This window comes from Myotis lucifugus, unplaced genomic scaffold (assembly GCF_000147115.1).
Source record: "Myotis lucifugus unplaced genomic scaffold, Myoluc2.0 scaffold_57, whole genome shotgun sequence".
NCBI lineage: Eukaryota > Metazoa > Chordata > Mammalia > Chiroptera > Vespertilionidae > Myotis > Myotis lucifugus.
In genome coordinates, this window is record NW_005871105.1 from 1,494,383 (window position 1) to 1,511,402 (window position 17,020).

General features: G+C 39.5%; 1 protein-coding gene across 3 annotated transcripts; it reads right to left on the reverse strand.

The window, feature by feature from the left end:
• Window positions 1–827: 827 nt before the first annotated feature.
• GPRC6A (G protein-coupled receptor class C group 6 member A) lies at window positions 828–16,696 on the reverse strand. 3 transcript variants are annotated; one of them, XM_023754207.1, is made up of 6 exons: window positions 16,459–16,696; window positions 13,151–13,454; window positions 12,050–12,361; window positions 5,769–5,981; window positions 4,327–4,450; window positions 828–1,997 (listed from the first exon to the last, which is right to left on the reverse strand). In XM_023754207.1, exons 1-6 carry the CDS (start codon window positions 16,650–16,652, stop codon window positions 883–885), a joined length of 2,262 nt encoding a protein of 753 aa, XP_023609975.1. In that variant the 5' UTR covers window positions 16,653–16,696; the 3' UTR covers window positions 828–882. The 3 variants fall into 3 exon arrangements, with proteins under 3 accessions (XP_023609975.1, XP_006089257.1, XP_023609974.1); XM_006089195.3 differs by having other exon boundaries at window positions 11,525–12,361; XM_023754206.1 differs by lacking the exon at window positions 5,769–5,981 and having other exon boundaries at window positions 11,525–12,361.
• Between the last annotated feature and the right edge of the window lie 324 nt (window positions 16,697–17,020).

Sequence of the window (17,020 nt, forward strand, 5' to 3'; positions counted from 1 at the left end):
CCAGATACCTTTATGGCCACCTTCTACCCACATGGTGAAGACCTAAGCTCCTTATAGAAGAACTACAATCTTTAGCATTCATTTATGACCAAAATGACTGCATTTCCCTGAACATACCTTCTCAGCATCCTTTCTTCTGCTGCTTCTGCTTCCCCCCTTGACCTGGAACAGCTTTCTGTGCTTTTTGATTAGCAAACTCTTATTCATCTTTCAGGACTTCATCTATATGTCATATCCTTTATTTGGACTTCTTTGTAACCCTCCCATCATCTCCCAGGGTGGCTAAGTGCCACTTCACTAAACTGTTATAGGGCCCTACGCATATTACAATCACAGAATTCTCATACTGAATTGGAGATGTCTACATGTGACTGTCTTCTCCTGGATTTTGAGCTCTTTGGAGTCAGGAATGATGCCTTGATCTTCCTATTCCTTTGTATTTAGCATATCAGCTGGCACGTGAAAACTGCTCAAATGCTTGTTCAACTGGACTGAGCAGGGGGGTGGGGTGAGGAGGTAAAGATGCTCAAGAGACAAGGAGAGAACCCTACAAAGAGGTTTGAAAGAACTGGTAGAGGATAGAATAAAGATGCTATATTATGGGCTAGTTTTGAACAGAAGAGATACCTTTAGCTATGTGCTTAAGGGGAAGGAGGTAAAGATGGAAGCAGATGGAAGTGGTAAGGAGTAAAGTGAGTTGCAGGTTGAGGGATCTACTTTCTTTGTTAAACAGGTGGTTGGGAATGGGGGTGGTGTTCAATCAAAACTTGGTGAAAATAGTGGCAGCGAAGAAACACAGTTGCCTGGAAAGTAAACGCGCATCTTAAATGCAAAGACCCTAGATACATTTTATTCTGGAACATGCAACCTCTAAGGATGCATTCATATGCTTGAAATTCGTTTTCGAGGCCGAGTTTTAGGTGCCCCTGTAACATTCTCGTTGCATATGTGCGCACATGCTTGTGTCTGAAGATCTTTGCTCTTGGGCCAGGCCGCAGGCTTGCCACCAGAGCCGGGATTGGTGGCTGTGCTGTTGCTGTTGGTGGAGTCCAGTGAAACATGGCTCATGGCCAGGCTGCCTGCGCTGTGGGAAGAGTAACTATACACCGTCTGGAGAAAGGCAGATTTTGTGTTAGTCTCTTGCTTACAAAGAATAACATAGCATTTGGGGAAGAATGTGCAACACAGGATCCCATAGTTAGATATTAAAATAACGATAATCTCCACAGCTGGCAAATATTTGCCAGAGGTGGTGGCATACACGGGGATGAATGTGATCCACGCTATGAAGTAAATGAGCATGCCAAATGTGATGAATTTGGCTTCGTTGTAATTCTCAGGTAATTTCCTGCCTTTGAAGGCAAAGAGGAAGCAGATGAAGGCCAGGATGGCAATATAGCCCAGCATGGTGCCAAAGGCAAGGATGGACCCCTCCTCACATTCCAGGATAATGACTCTGGGCAAGGAGACATTCCCTTCCACCGTAGGGGCTGCAAAGATTAGCCAGAGGGTGCAAATGGCCACCTGGATACCTGTGCACGTGAAGATGATGGGGATCGGTTTATAGAGGCACTTCAGGAAGTTCTGTAACTTGGGATCGAAGCTGAAGGCAAGCAGTATTTTCAGGGACTTGGTCAAAATGCAGGAGATGCAGAGAGCGAAGCTCACACCGAATAGCATCTGCCGTGTTTTACACGTGAAGTCTTGTGGTTCTCCGACGAAAAAGCCGGTACTGGCAAAAGTGAGGACATGACAGAGGAGGATCACGTAGCAGACCATTAATCCCCCAGATGATTTCACAACGGGCGTGTTCAGGTTTCTTGTAAATATTATGCCAACAGCCAGAACAAACACGATTCCCAGCAGGGAGAGCGCCAGGAGCAGGACAGCCAGGGCATCATTCCAGCTGAGATACTCCACTTCCTTTTCGAAGCACGTGGTGCTCTTTACGGGGGCCCAGTGAGTTTCGTTGTTGCATAAAAGGCAGTGATCCATGTCTGAAAGACAGAGGAGGTTCGGTTACATTGCAAACATTCAAACGAGGTGATTGTCCGGCATTCTACAAATAGAATTCTTCTCAGCCATAGATTGGACTAGAAAATGGATATAGATAATGGTCACAATGGTTACTCATTAAAATAAAGCCTGCACCGAACCCAAAGAAAGTGAGAGAGTACAGATGAAGGCGAGGGAAAAGGAAGAAAGGAAGAAAAAAAAGGAAGAAAAAAAGCCAGCTAGGCTGTGGGGTTTTAGGAAATTATTGTACTCAGAATAGATTTTAGTCTGTTGTGAACTTGCTATTATAGATGGCTGTTCAGGGGACTCTGTGGAGAATAAAAGATTTAGAATCAGACATATCCTCAAGTCCCTTTCTCTGTCACCTGTGAGTCCTGTAATATTGAACAAGCTCATTGAATTTTCCGAGCCTATTTGCAGTTCTCTTAAAAACTAAAAACCGACTCTGCGTCATTGGGGTGCTGCCTTCAGTGAGATTATAGATATGAGGTGCTTTGTGTGGAGCATATCAGGCTATAGACACTGTGGTGGGAGCTGCTATTGTCAAAGAGGCTGCAGTTCTTTCAGAAGCAGAGACAATATGGCTGGGTCACCCCAACGCCTCTGAAAGCGAGATAACACAAGATTGTAATCAATGACAGTTGATAAGAGTTAAAGTTTATTTTCCCTGGCGGGAAGGAAGGGGGTGTTAGTGGCATTGAGCCTCTCACTCGCAGTGATAAGGTTGGAAATGATTTATGCTGATTCTGACTGCAGGTGCAGCACTGATAGTTGATAGCATGGAGTTTCTGGGAGGGTGATTGCATTTGCTCCCCATTTCCACCCCCTAATGATGGGGTCCCGGCTACTTCTAAGAAGCCTTGCTATGAGCGTCCATCTGCTTCCGCTCCACAGTGCCCATTCAGCGTTATACAGCACCTGTGCTCTCTTCCGCCTTCACCTCAAATAGAAACCTTGTGTTTCTATTTATAATCTACATTTTCAGCTTCCTCCTCTTACCAAATCCAATTTCCTTACAAATATCCTTTCTTCCCTGTCTTTCCTTTACCGTGGCTGCCAGTGCCTGCCATTCTATTCATTCAGCCAGCAGTTACCGGCCTTGCCTGTGTAAAGGGCTGCGCACTGGAGACGTCAAGAGGAACAGGAGATGATATCCTTTCAGATTAGCCTACATCCTTGCTTTTCCTCCCAAGTTGTGCTCAGTCTTTTACACTTGTTCTTGGAAGCAACTTGCCCTGGTTAGCAAGAGACAACCCAGGTTGTATCCTGAAAGACTTGGTGCATCTTTATGAGAAATAAATGCTATGTACTCGCTTGGTGTTTTTATTTATCCCACTTGGCAAACAGTTGTAGATACTGTTTTGCCTGGAAACCTCCCGGCCCACCCCCACCCCCACCCCCACCCCGTCCAATTACCTAATTATTTATGCAGCACAGCACAGCCCAGTTTGGGATAAGGCATTTTTGTAAAATGATGACAGAACATGGATATTGGAATGTTTACATTGGGATGCTTCTCCTTGGAGCCAATAAGAAAAAGGAATAAGCATTCAGGGGCTATTCGGGCTCTGGGGTTCTCAGCTTTTATAGGACAAATAGGAATGCTACTATTAACAAGGGAATAGGATGCTTTTAAAGCAGGCTTGACTTATAAAGTGCTGATAGCTCCTCTCAGGGTTCTGAAGGCTGCTGACCTCACTCCTGTTTTCTAATATGTGTATATTGCTCTGATGTTGTCAAATTGTTAACAGGTTTGGCAAATGATCAGTTAGTAGCATCTACTCTCTGTCAATAGTTCACCCCCTTGTCTCACAGAAGGTTCTTTTTCAGGCTTCACTGTTGCCTCGGGGTAAGAATAGTGAGATCTTCCGGGTAAGCAAACCTCTGTATATACATCGATTTCTATCGTGCTTGGCTTAGTTAACTCAGCATTGGTTGTTTATAGCTATTGTGCCCCAACTGCAAGTCGGCATGTCTGTGTGGGAGATACAGGGATAAAAATGGACAGAGGACATGCACTGTTTTAAGAATGCTGGAGAGGAAGCCAGTTGAGGGTTTGTCATCTTCCCTTGCATGTGAAGTTACTTTCACATCCTTACTATGTATTGGTTGCATGTCTGCTGATATAATAGAGCAAATTCCATGATAAAACGAAATCTCACTGCTGTTTCATCTGGGAGAGAAGAATGAAATGCTTTTTTTCCCCCCAAATGAAAGAATAATCCAAAATGGGTTTCATATAAACAAAATATCAGCCTAAGAGAAGTGGTCCAGGCATGTCACTGCCCAGGTTGCAGTGACTGGAATTACCCGTCTGGTTACTGTAGTGGTTTTCAGGGCAGTTCACACATTCATAGCAGCAGGTGTGCTGACTTCTGGTGGTTTTCTTCATTTGCCCAGGACTGCATTCCTTGGAGCATTTGGATTGAATTTGCTGCAAAATGAAAAGAAATCCCAAATAGGTTTTTAAAAAGATTTATTTTTACTAACTTGGACTCCATTTAAAGATACATTTACTAAATAGTATTTTGACACTTTTAAAAACTAGTGTCATCGGATTGTGTTGTCATTCACATTCTGTAGGAATGTGAATAAGTCTAAAAAAATAAGAAAATACTGTAGATAGTGAAACTGCCTTACGGGTCCTCCGGAGCAAACTTTTAATCTGAAGTACCCACACTCCTGGAGGATGTTCGGCTACAACCGCAGGACTCACCATGAGACAAGCCGGACATCATTACAGGGATAACAGTGAAACCTTTAATCCCAGCAACATGGCCCTTTGTATCCCCCCACATAAGAGACAGCAGAGACATGATAGCTTGGGGATGTCAATAGATTTAGGGTTATCTGATGTCTTGGACTATGGGTTCTGCTGAGTTACCAGAAATGGTGATAGCCCAACTAGCCTGCATATTGACAAGAGGATCTTGAAATCTGACCTCTCTGATCTCAGGTATTATTTGTTTTTGCTACCTCCATGAAATATTTATTTATGGGTGTTTCCATCAAAAAGGCAAACGGGTCTCTTTGTCTTTTATTTTTTATTAATCCTCACTGGAGGATATTTTTTCCATTGCTTATTTTAAGAGAGAGTGGAAGGAAAGGAGGGAGGGCAAGAACGAGAGAGAGGTGTGAGAGAAATACATCAATTGGTTGCCTCCTGGGGCCTAGGATAGAATCTGCAGCCCAGGTGCATGTCCTTGACTGGGAATCGACCCTTTGGTGCGTGGGCTGATGCTCTAACCCAGGGGTCCTCAAACTACGGCCCGCGGGCCACATGCAAATACAAATATTGTATTTGTTCCCGTTTTGTTTTTTTACTTCAAAATAAGATATGTGCAGTGTGCATAGGAATTTGTTCATAGTTTTTTTTAAACTATAGTCCGGCCCTCCAACGGTCTGAGGGACAGTGAACTGGCCCCCTGTTTAAAAAGTTTGAGGACCCCTGCTCTAACCATTGAGCAGCTAGCTAGAGCAGATGGTTACATTTTAGGAAAGACAGAAAGAAAGAAAGTGAACCACATTTTCTGAGAGAGAGAGAGAGAGAGAGAGAGAGAAAGAGAGAGAGAGAGGAATTGAGGGTGTGTACAAGGGACAAAAACAAAGTTGGCTATGGAATTTAAGGAAAGAAGTTGGGGACAATGAATAGGTTATAGGATCACTGGAGGCCCTGGTGGTGGGGCCAAGGACTTTTGCAGTTGAGGTACCAATTAATTTGAGTGCTACAAAGCAACCTACAACACAATTACCTTAAGATTCCTGAACTCATTTTTTGTTTCCTGGTCTGTGATGATAAAGACATCATTCTTCAAGTCATATTGTGCCATCTTGGTGATAGTCATGTGGCCATTGACTTCCTTCCAGAACACAACATCATATCCAGTATTCATATCCCCATGGGCATCAAAATGAAATGACTTTCCTTCATCCGTGAATGTCACATTTTTCAGTACATCTAGTAACTATAAAAAAGAAGAATAGAAACAAACACTAATAGAAATATTGTAAGTGTATCCATTATATCAATTTTAAAATTATAACACTGCCTTACAAGAAACATCATCTACAAATTATAAAAAAGACATCTCGAATCAGTGAGTGTGGTAACTAGTTGCAAAGGTTCTTACCTATTAGACAGCAATTTGAGAACTCTAGCCTCATTTATGCCAAAGTCTTGCTCTGTGAATTTGAGAAGCAAGTTAATGTTTATGGATGGTAGCTTCTCTAGACCATAACATTGAAATCTGAGCATATTCATTTTTTCACATTTCAGAATTTCAGGATGGGTCCTCTGGGGCAGATGCCTGGACTCTAACTCTGGTTCCATATCTAATTAGTGGTGTGATCTCAGCAGTTACAATTTTTCCTAGGCCTCAGCTTCTCCATTTGTAAAATGAAGTAAATGAAACCTACCTTATAGGGTTTTGGGAAGGATTAAATATAATTATGAATGTAAAGAGTGCCCAATATCTGGCACAGATTAAGGGTTAATAAAGGCTATATTAATACCTATTATACCTGTCATTAATTAATGGGGACAATATGCAAACAAATAAAAATATTGAGTCTATCAACTAACAATGTCATCTGACATGCATATATTACTTGCTAATACTCAAATCTGTGATACCGTTTTACTTCATAACAACTTGGTGAAGCATATTGAACAGGGATTATTTACCTCTTTTCTTATATGAGGACCCCTAGCCAAGAGGCAATGGGACTTAACTGAGGACACACATCTTGACTTTCATTATATGGTCTTTCCATTGCACCTAATAATATATTAATTCAAAGTCTTCTCACTATTTTTTTCTCTCTGACTCACAAGTAATCACTAATGTGCCATCTGTCACTATGGAAAGGTAGCAAAAAGCATCTTTTCTTTCCAGAATCACAATTGGCCCGGGTCTTGGCCCAGTCTGAGTGGGTAATTCAAGCCAGTCGTTGTCCTGCTCACCTCCCCAAAATGAAGACTGAGGGGACCGAGCTACAAACCTGGGAGGTGGCCCAGTAACAGCAGCACCCTGCTCTTGGGCATGTGCTGAGTAGCATCTCCATCAGAGAAGTTTGGTTGATGGGTGCGTGTAAGGGAACTGCTAATGTCCACCCTAAGTCCATACTTTGTTAGTCACACGGGAGATGTGGATCTTATTATCTCCAATGGTCTTCAACTCTGCTCCAGTGATTGAGTGCAGAGTACAGTGACTTCTAAATTCCATTTAATATATTAATATTAAATAATTTTTAACTTGAGGGGATAGAAATGCAATGAAAAATTACTTGTTTTTTTTTAACCAGCTTGTACAGTGAATACCATGCAACTAGGACAGGAAATGTGTTACTGACAAATGAGGCAGCCTCATTGAGCTTGTGCTGCAGAGGAAGGACACTGGGCATTGGGGGAGGAAAACAGGTTGCAGTTCTGGCTCCTCTGTTAACTTGATATATAATCACGGCTAAGTCAATAGCCTTTGTGAACATACCAGGCCTGCTCATTATCTAGGTCTATGATGCCCTGTGGCTTTTGTTAGGTGCAAAAGCTATGAAACGTGGCAAAAATTATTCTATTTGAATAGAATTATTCTTATTTTATTCCATCTCAGTTAATTGTTTATGAATGTTTCTTTCCTTCATTTTTTTGGGTCAATAGAATATAAAAAAATCCAGTTGTATTTTAAGGTAAATATATTAGCTGTGACAGTCATTTCAATGACCAAATGTCACTTTAGTAAAATCTCTAAGTATACTGATTTTATTACACATCCCCACAGATTTGATAGCTCATGTAATGAATGGAAATTCATCAGTGTTACATTTAAATAGCAGGATATTAGATTTAACCTGGTGAAATTAACAAAAAAATCCTATTTTTGCAATTTTGTGGAAGAAAAAAACAGAGGGAACAAAAATAAAAGAATAAGTGAGGGCCTGCTGTCAAGATTCCCACCTCTGCCTGTATGTTGATTTTTTTTTTCCCGTTCCTTCCTTAAGCAAAACACCTAAGCCCCAGTAACTCAGTTCTTTAGGGAGCATATCCTTTTCCACTCTTGTGTTTGAATGATAATTTCCACCTGTTTTTCCCTTGTATTTAATTAGGTTTTACAGGGTAAAGTTCTGACACATATACATTCTGTAAATAATGATAACATTGTACGATGTACATAAGTGCAATTCTGTGTTTGTTCTTACAGGAAACAGCGTGGAGGCAAATAACACAGTGCTTTTCATTACTTGTTAAATATCATAGAACATTTGCCCTGCATTAAGGTGCAGTTTGTACATTAACACTCTATTAATTGATTAAATGCCTTTTCCCACCAATTATGTATTTATTTTTCATCTAGACTCTGAAATTCACTATAAATTGACACTACAAAATGTAGAGAATAGGATTTGCATATCCATTATTAGCTAATTCACCTCTGTATGCTAATAACCTGCCTTTGAGAACACAAGTCCAGGAGGCCACACCAGATAAGCTGGTGTAGTTGATGCCCTAAGGGCTCTGATGCTTCACTCCATCTCCACAAGCAAGCTGTGCTTATGAAACAGGTATCTATGTGAGTAAACTACAGAAGAGCAGAGGAAGCAGCCTAGCATCTCCAATACCCAACCTATGTTTTTTTCTTTCGTGAACTTTTCTGTGGTTTAGCAAAAAGCCCACTGGACTAAAGCTGGGGCGGGTTCACTCCTAGCTATGTGGGTGACCATGGGCCAGATCCTACTACCGAGGTCCCCTCCATCTCTAAACTATTGTGTCAGTCACCAGAAACGCTTCCTCTTGTCACTTCTTTCAGATGGAGTGGGAAGAATATGGGTCCTGTGGACCTGCCCTAATGTAAAAATTACAGATGATAAAATTTTAGTACAGTAGGCCCTAAAATTTTATAGTTATTATTTTTGTTATCACTCCAAAATCACTCTCTTATTTGAACATGTCTCTTCTGATGTCTGGACTAATATCATACCGCCATTGCTACGTAGGATGTCTCATAAGTTCTTCCAATTCAACATCTCCAAAATGCAATGCTAAATATGTCTTCCTCTGATCAGACCTCCACTCTTCTCTGTTTTTCCACCTCAACAAATGACACCAGTTGCTCAAATATTTGACTCATTTGTAGCAACTTCCATCTATCATCCTTTACATGCAGTTTCTCTCCAAAGGCTCTCTTCATTCTTCCCCTTAAATAACCATGCACAGGGTGGGACAAAAGTATGTTTATAGTTATGAGTATGCAAAACTAGAGTTGATGCTTGTATTATTATTTATTAATTATTTTATTATTTCCATAACAACAACTGTAAACCTACTTTTGCCTCCCTGTACATGTTTCTCCATTCTCGGTGTCATACTGTAGCACAAGGCATCCCTATTTTAGCCTGGATGGCCACACTGGTCTTTTTCCCACCCCTAATGGCTTGATTGCATGCCTCACTAGAGAACTTTAGGGAGAAAATTGTCTTAGTTTCCATAGTACTTTTAGCACTAAGCCCCATGTCTAGAACATTGAGACATCCAACCAATATTTGCTAAATAAATGTATTTATAGAAGTTTGATTATTAGACATTCCTCTCATTCCACATACATCACTTACCACCTTGTATATCATCAGATAAAGGAAAATAAAATACTAAAAAGAAAGCCAAAATCATTGATTGTGCTGTCCCTGAATACTGTTCACAAATATCACCAAATGTGGAGCCAAAGTAAGGATTATCCTCAAATACTGGGAGAAATGAAATTCTTTAAAGTTATTTGAAATCTAAAATCATTCAAAAACTATTATTTAAATGTTAGTGAATTTTGCCAGTGGAAAAATAATCTTTAGGAATGTAGCTTTGATTAGTGACCTTAAATGTTGCTGATTTTAAAAGTTTAATGTCTATGGAGATTGCCTCGTAAAAAGACAACATTATTTGCATTATTTGTCCTACTGAATATGGCACAGACATAGCTCACTCACATCATGATCAAAGGATCCTCTCTCCCTCTTTCCAATCTGTTTCTGTTTGTTTCTAGATAAACAGACTCCCTGTGACATAAAGGACAACCCCGGGCTTCTAGTGTTTAAATGAAACATTTTAGCAGATTTTGTTTAGATTATACTATTTCCAGGCTTTTCTTCAGAAGGGTTGAGATTTATTCCTGAGGTAAAATACGTTCCCAGACCTTTAGAGGATGAATAGCTCTTGCTATTTGTATTTCTCTTTCCTTATGAGGCTTTTTATGTTGTGGTTTCATCATGGTGTCCACTTAATTTATAGTTTTTACCAATCCCTTATTAAACATTTTATACTAAAAAGAGTATGTTTCAAACAGGCACCTTACAAATACTAGGCATATATACTTTAAAGAGAGTTCTAATTTTAAAAAGATCCCTAATTTCTAATCTTACTTCTTCATTAGGTTTTGTGCCTTGCATTTCCAAGGTGAAAACTAGTTTTAAAATGAACAATTTAAAACACCCTATGACCATCACATGATCCACCCAAATGTAAGCTGATCACCTCAGACTCTGGAGCTTGTGCTTGTGGGTGTTTAAAATAAAAATTACAAAAGTAGAAATAGCCTGTCCTGGATTCCCACTTGTAAGAACAGAAGAATCGAGCTTTATTCCCAAATTTAAAACAAATATATTTTTGGAACATGATTCTGCTTCAAGGCAGATAAGTTTGGCTTTGAATACATAATACTGAGGAATTTGTTTTTGATGAGTTAAATTTATCACCAGAAAGCAGCAATTTGCTTTTAAATGACTTGTTCATGGGCATTTAAAAAACAGAATGGAAAAATTTTCACTAAATAGGGCCACATTAAGCTTGTGTTTCTACAAACTAATCAAAGAGAAGAAAGGGAAAGGCGTCTTTTACACAATTAGTGATTCATTTTAAATGGAGATATCATAGGAACTGTTATGATTGACCTAAAACGTTCATTTGAAGAAGACTGCAGTTCTAGAGAGACTGTCCTAAGTCAGAGTCATAACTGGAGGCTTTGGGACTATACGTCACCAGAGACATCATGAAAAGTAGAGGGTGTGGAGTCAGATGACCCAGACCAGAATCATATTTCTGTCACTTCCTAGCTTAGTTTTCTCATCCATAATATTTAGTAATGATAAAAAGACTCATTAAGCATGCCTGGTCTATCTTGCGTTTGTTAAGAGCATGAAAAGAGGTAATTCTTATGAAGGCTTGACAAACTCTAGATCAGATAGAAATCCATAAACTCCGGGAAAATAGCACTATCGACAGAATCTTCTTGGAAAATGAAAGAACACAACTTTTGTGGGTCAGAGTAGGAAGTAAAGGTAAAATAACAACTCTATTATCTTCAGTAACAAAAAGCAATGGGTAGAAATTCAGGTTATTCAAACACTGAAGGTGTCGACTAATAAGAGGAATACTAAGAGCATTTCTTCTAACTGCAAATTAAAGCAATGAAAGAAATGGAGGAAATTATGGTAGGGGAATTTTCGTGGGTATGTGAGTTAGTACCTCCCATGGTTGAAAGGCGTTGGTGTTCTTACAGTCTCGAGCTTGGCACAGATCCCGAAGGGCATAAGCAAGGGCAAACACAGCGAGCTGAATACTGTGAACAAGTCCTGGCTCAGTGTAATCCCACAGGAAGTCATTTCTCAGGGAGAAGTTCCTGTCTACATCCTTGTTAGCCTTGTAGGCCAAAGTCCCCTGAGAATGGTTGAAAATGCATTGACTCAAATCACTGTCTTTGACATAAGCACAGGCAGACAAGAGCATGGCATATTCATTTAAGGGTTTGTTATGATCCCTGGGAAACATATGCAGATTTTGAAGAAAGGACTGGAAAGAGGACACATTCCCTTTTCTAAAGGCAAACCCTACAACTTTGCCAATCTTTTTAATGTTAGGAATGGTGGTAATCTTGATGGCTGTCGACCAATTATCACTAGCAATCCAGAGCTTATTTATATTCCTTTCAATGGCTTTACTGAAGAGACTGATAACATGGAATTGCCTCAGAAATACCACAATGACATTAACGTGGGCTTCTGCTATGATTTTCTCCAGTGTCTGATTGATCCTGACTTCAATGGTGTTATCTGAGAGGAAGGCTGGGAGGACTTCTTTGAAGGCTATGCACACGTTATTTGCCATGGTCTGAAGTACAAAAGTGCTGAGAGCCAGTCGTCCATAGTCATCATCTGTGGTTATGATGCCAATCCAGTTCCATCCAGATTTCTGGATCAGGTGGGCCATTGCTTTAGTTTGGTAGAAGTCACTGGGCACAGTTCGTAAAAATGAAGGAAAGCGAATTTTGTCACTTAGGATTTCTGCCGTTGATTCATAACTCACCTGGAAATTGACAGAATCTTTTAGTTATGGTGTTGAAGAGCTCCAGACGGCTGTGCCTAGTAGGTGTTGCTTGACTCTGAGCAATGATGCAAGAACTTAGTGCAGGGCTCTCTAAAATCTCTTCTGGTTCTTCAGAGACCCCTTTCCTTACCTCCTGGTTCTTGGTTTGCATTACAGAGAGAGCCGTAGTTCCACAGTCTGCTCAAAGCTTTCTCATCATACTCAGAACAAATGCAAATATGACCACAGTTTACAAGATGCTACATGACCCGGCCTTTGCCTCTCTCCATAAATGCATTTCTTACCATGCTCCTTTCTGCTCACCTGATCTAGCCATTTTTATTCTTTGGACATGTTAACATTGTACATGATGATTTTTTTAAGCCTAGATACTGTCCTTCCCTCCTCCATCTTCCCTTGGCTGCCCCTTCTCATTCAAACATTATCTCTTTGAGAAGTCCTTCTTGACCTCCATTCCCCCTTCCTTCTCACTCTCTCTTCTGTTTTCTTTATAGCACTTGACTGATATTATTTCAGAAACAAGGCAGTTGAGCTCCTCAAAGGTTTGTGTCTGGCCCAAATCATGCTGAAACTAGACAGACTGAGAAGTGACTACTCCCTTTGTGCTTTGTCCGCTATCTGATCCACATAGGAAACATCCTTTCTTGGACTAGGAGAAAGGAAAGTTTAAAGTAAAAGCAACTTCCTAACTAGTTTCCCAAATTACCCTGACCTTTCATAATAAAGAGTGCAATCAAAACCAATGTAGGGAGGTAGAACAAAACCTACCTGTGGCATGAGCTGTAAACTCAGTATCCTGGAGACAGCCATGCTTATTTCTGAGTAGCCAGCCCCTATGACAGCCTTAACCCTTGGCATGTAGCTGGAATAGTTACACTTAACCTCCACAATTTCTCTGGAGCAGTTGAACTTAGAAAGAAACCTCAGAGCAGCTGCCATTGCCACTGTCACTTCAGTACAGGTGTCATAGATCTCGTACCCCAGTTTGACTCCAGATAATAATGTTGAATTATTGATCATCTCGATGCTGTGTATCATAGCAAGAGTTTGAAGAAACATTGCTATTTCAAACCTGTTGAGAAAGAAGAATTTTTTGAAATCAGAAATTAACTTTTCTACAGACATGATATCTCACTTTATCCACATCTCAGCCTTATAATAGACAGTTTCTGGATCAAGGAAACTTACCTTTTGAAGGGGCTAACCTTTATTTATTTAAAAATAATTTTTGATGGAAACTTTTCTAAAAAGGTATATAGAAACCCAGCCCAGCCAGCATGGCTCAATGGTTGAGCTTTGACCTATGAACCAGGAGGTCACCATTTGATTCCTGGTCAGGGCGCATAGGGGAGGCATCTGATTGATGATTCTCTCTCATCATTGATGTTTCTATCTCTCTCTCCATCTCCCTTCCTCTTTGAAATCAATAAAAAATATTTTTAATAAAGGATTTCCCCCCAACACACACACACACAAAAGATCCCACAGTTTCTCAAGTGGATTCTATGGAACAGGATTTAACCTTTTCTTAAAGAATTTTGGGATAATTTTGAGCACTCAGTTTAGTATTCTGCAGTATGAAGATGTGTTTGATTTTTCCTTTTTGAATTTAATGTCAGCACTTTATTGCTGCCTGAGCACCTGTGTTTTAGATTCACAAGCCTATATTTCAATTTTCTGATTCTAATCTGTTGTGGCTGAAAATCAGATTAATAAGGCTCTTAAAATAAGCTTACAAAGCAGTCTCTGAATAAAAGCCAAGTAGCCTTCTCCTGGGTAAAGTACACTCTTTTGGCTCCAAGGGATTAGCTATTTCTTATGTCAGAGGGCTTTTCCAATTGACTTCTAGGTCTGTGATTATTCCAGAGCACTGAGCTGTTTGATTACTTATTTACTATTATGCCAGTGGTTCTCAACCGTCTGGCCCTTTAAATACAGTTCCTCATGTTGTGACCCAACCATAAAATTATTTTAGTTGCTACTTCATAACTGTGATGTTGCTACTGTTATGAATCGTAATGTAAATATCTGATATGCAGGATGGTCTTAGGCGACCCCTGTGAAAGGGTCGTTTGACAGCCAAAGGGGTCACGACCCACAGGTTGAGAACCGCTGTATTATGCTTATTTCATCCTTTGCCACGTACAAAAGGTTGCAAAAAGAACCTAAAACATACTACAGGTTCAATAATGTTTTTAAATGAATAAAGGGGGATATTATTGTTCATGGTTTTGCTCTTTTAAAGTTTCCTTTTAATTAATTGAGATATAACAAATTATATAAAATTATTTGAATAACATTTTTTGTCCTTGTGGATTACCTAAATGTGAAGCTTGACAAATTTACATTAAGTTTTTAATGTAAAGAAAGACACAAAGAAGAAAGGTTAAAGCAATGAATTATCTGCCAATTAAAATGTATAATATTTTCAGAGTACCCACACGTTAGCTCCATGAGCATCAGGACCTCTTTGGTGTATTCACCCCAGTATACCCAGTGCCTAGAACTGGGCCTCGGTGACGTAGGCATTTAATAAATAGTTGTTTAATGGTGATTGAATATTTCTCTCAAAGAGTGACAATAAGGTGAAAGGATGTTTAATTTAGTGATTTTTTTTTCTGGAATAAGTTTGCTTATTAGATCAAATAATTCTTTAGTGTTTTCCATTCTTAATGATTAGCCTACAATTGGTGGGCCTCAAATCTGTAGTCCTTCTTTGGGTACCAATTTAGTGCTCTGAAAAAAATCTTCATTAATTATTTTGGAGTGTTCCCGGTATTTTTGATAATCAACAATTATGATAACAAGTAGCTCAACATGACCAGCTTCTGAGTAGAATGCCAGGAAGGAATCTCAATGTGCTGTGGGATCACATTTTATCTGAAATCTTCTTAGAGGGGTTGGTAGATACCTTTTAAAAAATTAAGTATAGTTGGTATACAATATTAAGTACTTTTTGATAAAGAAAGAAAAAGGGGTGGGGAAATGAGGAGATTAAATTTACACAAAAACATCAAGATAGAATTAGGACGTTAGGGTTAAAAGGAAGCATGGGGATCAGATTGCCATAGCTACAAAAGCTTATGCCACTTGCATCCTTAGAGGTTCTCCAGGCCCTTATTTTACAGATGAGAACATGGGAACTAGAACTCAAAGAGTTTAAGCCAGTGGTTCTCAGCCTTCTGGCCCTTTAAATACAGTTCCTCATGTTGTGACCCAACCATAAAATTATTTTCGTTGCTACTTCATAACTGTAATGTTGCTACTGTTATGAATTGTAATGTAAATATCTGATATGCAGGATGGTCTTAGGCGACCCCTGTGAAAGGGTCATTCGACCGCCAAAGGGGTAGCGACCCACAGGTTGAGAACCGCTGGTTAAGCGATTGGCCTAAGTCTACAAAATTAGTTTGCCCCCAAACTGAAATTAGAATTCAAATATCCTGCTCTCCTTAAAGAAAATCTATTTGAAACATCCTCTACCCCCCTTTACTTTTCCATATTAAGCTGTGCCTGATGTCTTCTCTATAGTCGAGCTTTCACATGTAAGATGTTTAACAAGGAAGGAACACTTTGGGTTGAGGAAGGGCCTTAATTTATCATAAAACAATTATATAAAAAAACAACAATGAAATAAATGCAATGTTGACAAAAATGTTAATATACAGAAAAATTTTGAATGTAGTCTTAAACTAAGGATTAAATAATAGATCCATGTTTAAAACAAAAACCATATTGTGAATGATAGAAATGTAAACATGTTAAATATATTTGTGATGGACAGACTACAGTGTCTTCTTGGTTTTCTCAGCTGACTTCTGGGATTTTTTCAGGAAAAATATATATAAACTTATTAATAAAAAACATTCATTGCTTCTGCACTTGGAGGCTAGTTATATACATAGCATTGATAACATCTCTCTTTTAAGGAAGCATAGCAAGACTATGACTACTTAAAAATATGAGAGTTTAGATTTTATTAAAACGAGTTAGATGTCAATACAAGTACACATTTACATACCTGGTCTCTCTGTGTAAGCTTGAAATTTAATTGTGTTCTTTAAGGCTTTACTCACCCAACACATTTCTGGATTTCTGGTCGTCTGGGATAAGCTTCTGAGGACAGCATTTTTTCATGAATGGCGAACAAACCTCCAATCATGATATGTCCCGGAGAAGTGGCAGCCACAAAGTCATCAGGGGTCCGGCAAGGCTGGGAAGTAGCAAGAATAATCACAAAGCAGGTAATCAGTACAATCAGTAATGCCATGTTTCTAACTCATTTGCTCACTTCATGCAAGTTCTCAGGAAACATTGAGCTCACAGAGTGCCAACAACATGTAACTATTTTCCCTGTAAACACCATGGAAGGCATAGGACAGTGTCAAGGGCCAGAAACACTCAGTATTCAGATACTTGCTGAAAGTCAAAACAGCTCTTCACCAATAAGAACACATCAGACTTCTTCACACTCCTTTGTGGGAGATGTGTGACAGCAGGAATACCTGGGAAAGTGGAGAGAAACACAGGGACAATTTTGCATTTTTTCAAGGCCCAAAAGCGTCAATGCAGTTCATAAACTGTTTATGTAGAATTCTACTTTTATTTTCTTGAAAAAGCTCTATTTAAAAAATGAAA